Consider the following 3,342-nt stretch of genomic DNA (forward strand, 5'->3'; position numbering starts at 1 on the left):
ACACACACACACACACACACACACACACACACGTATGTAGGTACAGTATGTATATTTGACGTCTCAGTGTCTGCACCTCTTTGACTGGAGGAAATTTCTTCTTGCACTCCATGGACAGAGAGCGCAGATCCGCCTGCATGTTCTCCAGGAGTTTCTTCACCGCCTCGGGGCTGCTGGTCGACATCTTTACACTCATTCGACGGCAATTCAACTCTAACGAATTATTAATAAATCACTTAACCCGACCGGGGCGTCTCGCGACACATAAACAAACCTCGCCGCGGCACTCGCGTCAATTAAAGCGCCGGTCCTCAGCCGCGGGCGCTCCTCGGCGTCGCACACATGATCACAATCGCGCTGGTCGCCGATCTTTATGACATTTATGATCTATAAGCGCGCTTCTCGCCTGAGTTTCATGATTTTTTTTCTTCGTTCCTGGACGCCTGTGCGGAAAACGACACGTCACGTCCGACGTCACTTCCGTAAACACTGACCGGATCCGCCAGAGAGGGAGGGGCTCTGGCGCCCCCGTGAGGCGCTAGGCGGCGCTGCAGGCGTTTCAGTGGAAAAAGTGAGCAATGAACGGAGACATCGCTTTATGTAACGCGCTCGCTCCGCTCGAAAAAAATCATAAACACATAATTAAGAAATACGTGACATGCTATTGTAATTTTTTAAGTCCGGACAATAAAAAAGTGCATTTTAAATGTATTAATTTCACCCCAAGACTTGTAACGAAACTTTCAGAAAAATCTAACGTGAAACTATAAATCATTTAAAGCTTATCAAATGTAGTAAATGCCATATTTCACATTATTTTCCTATTTTGCTGTTGATATTTTATCATATTTACCCTCTATTGTTTTTGCTCGTTAAAAGAGTTTTATTTTCAAGAACAAGAAAAAATGTGTTAAAATGTAACACTTAAAAAGTAATATGCAAATATGTAATATGCTTTTACATTTAGATTTATTCCTTTACTTTTAATTCAAAATGACTTACATGAGATGAGTACACATTGTCAAGTATTCACAAGGTTTTAATGCAAGAAATCTTACACTGATATAAAATTAATGCCAACCATTTTGCAATTAATTGCAACATTACAGTATTTACCTAATGCATGGTTTATGTTTGATCCTTTTAAGCCCTATATATGTTTTTGCACCAGAGAGCTTTTGTGTGTGTGTTCATGCAAATGCAAATAAAGTTTCAGTTTGAGAAACAAATGCTTTTATTAATATGGATGTGCTTGCATGCATGTAATTTAGGCATGCAACGTCTCATCAGAGATATGCATTTGCATTTAGATTTATTCATTTAGCAGATACTTTTATCCTTATTGTGCATGAGAGTAAACATAAGAACTGTCAAGTATTCACAACAAAATCTTACACTAACATAAAATTTAGTTGCAATTTAATGCAACAGCTACTTACCGCTACTGTCTCGAATTACAAATGCTATATTAAATAGATTCCTCATAGTTGTTTCTTTTTATTGATGCAATGAGTAATCTAGCTCAAATAACACATTTACAAAGTTGTGAAACCCAACGCAAGCGTTCTGTACAGCTTATATACACAAAGACTGCTGGTGGTCTGCTTTCACAGCACTTCATATGCATCATGACAACATGCACCAGTGAAAACAAGCAAAAAGAAATACATCTGATTGGTCCTTAATATGCAATCTGACTGATTTGTGCAGAAGTTAAACATTTCACACCTTTATCACATTTGTTAAACAGTAGATTCTACACGACAAACGTTCACTGCTTGAATAAAGCTTCACTATAAAAATACAAAATCACGAGATGCAATGACTCATATCCTAAAACATTCTTAAACAAGCGCACAACAATGATGACGGACCCTGTGTAACACTGTAAATTGTTGCACATCACCTCAAAACAGTACCATATTCATGCATGTAATACTATCAGTTCTGTATCCTCTAAAACCTTCATAGGTATTTATAACTCATGCATATAATATATATTCACTGTGTTTACCATCCACATGGATTCTAAAAAAAACACTAATTTGCTTCCTTAGAAAGCAGATGCATTGATTGTTTGAACTGAAACAGTCCTAAAAGACACTTTCTAATATCTATTTCCATTGTGTTGCACTCTCTGGGCAAAGAGTTCACCTAAATACAATTGTCATTATTATTTATTGGACTCATGTCATTTCCAAACTCGTTTGACTCTTTTATTTCTTTTTCTTAACATGGAATCAGAACCAAAATAATAATAATAAAATTAAAAAAATTAAAAATAGAACAAAAAATACGATGATTATCTAGCAGTTCTCGTCAAAATGACTGAAATGGCCAATCAAATCAAAGAAGGCCAGCTTGAGGTAAGTAGCTAAACATATAATACGTGACAACAGAAATGCACAATATTCAAGTTTCTTGTCATTGAACTGAAGACACACAGTACACTGCCGTTCAAAAGACTTGTAATGTTTTAAAAGAAGTCTCTTCTGCTCATCAAGGCTGCATTTATTTGATCAAAAATACGGAAAAAAACAGTAATCTTGCAAAATGTTATTACAATATAAAATAATGGTTTCTATTTTAATATCCTTTAAAATATAATTTATTTCTGTGATGCAAAGCTGAATTTCCATCATCATTACTCCAGTATAGTGTCTCATGATCTTCAGAAATCATTCTAATATGCTGATTTATTATTAGAATTATCAACAGTTGTGCTGCACCCTGTGTAACACTGTAAATTGTTGCACATCACCTCAAAACAGTACCATATTCATGCATGTAATACTATCAGTTCTGTATCCTCTAAAACCTTCATAGGTATTTATAACTCATGCATATAATATATATTCACTGTGTTTACCATCCACATGGATTCTAAAAAAAACACTAATTTGCTTCCTTAGAAAGCAGATGCATTGATTGTTTGAACTGAAACAGTCCTAAAAGACACTTTCTAATATCTATTTCCATTGTGTTGCACTCTCTGGGCAAAGAGTTCACCTAAATACAATTGTCATTATTATTTATTGGACTCATGTCATTTCCAAACTCGTTTGACTCTTTTATTTCTTTTTCTTAACATGGAATCAGAACCAAAATAATAATAATAAAATTAAAAAAATTAAAAATAGAACAAAAAATACGATGATTATCTAGCAGTTCTCGTCAAAATGACTGAAATGGCCAATCAAATCAAAGAAGGCCAGCTTGAGGTAAGTAGCTAAACATATAATACGTGACAACAGAAATGCACAATATTCAAGTTTCTTGTCATTGAACTGAAGACACACAGTACACTGCCATTCAAAAGACTTGTAATGTTTTTAAAGACGT

At 35.0% G+C, this 3,342-nt stretch overlaps 1 protein-coding gene across 1 annotated transcript in view; it reads right to left on the reverse strand.

Moving 5' to 3' along the window:
* Positions 1-490, reverse strand: part of mon2 (MON2 homolog, regulator of endosome-to-Golgi trafficking) — a 57,664-nt gene extending 57,174 nt beyond the window's left edge. The window contains exon 1 of the mRNA XM_016558956.1: positions 77-490. Coding sequence (XP_016414442.1) covers positions 77-196 — 120 coding nt within the window. The 5' untranslated portion in view covers positions 197-490. The remainder of the gene's footprint in view (positions 1-76) is intronic.
* Between the last annotated feature and the right edge of the window lie 2,852 nt (positions 491-3,342).

Source organism: Sinocyclocheilus rhinocerous, unplaced genomic scaffold, assembly GCF_001515625.1.
Source record: "Sinocyclocheilus rhinocerous isolate Xijiao unplaced genomic scaffold, SAMN03320098_v1.1 scaffold2966, whole genome shotgun sequence".
Taxonomy (NCBI): domain Eukaryota; kingdom Metazoa; phylum Chordata; class Actinopteri; order Cypriniformes; family Cyprinidae; genus Sinocyclocheilus; species Sinocyclocheilus rhinocerous.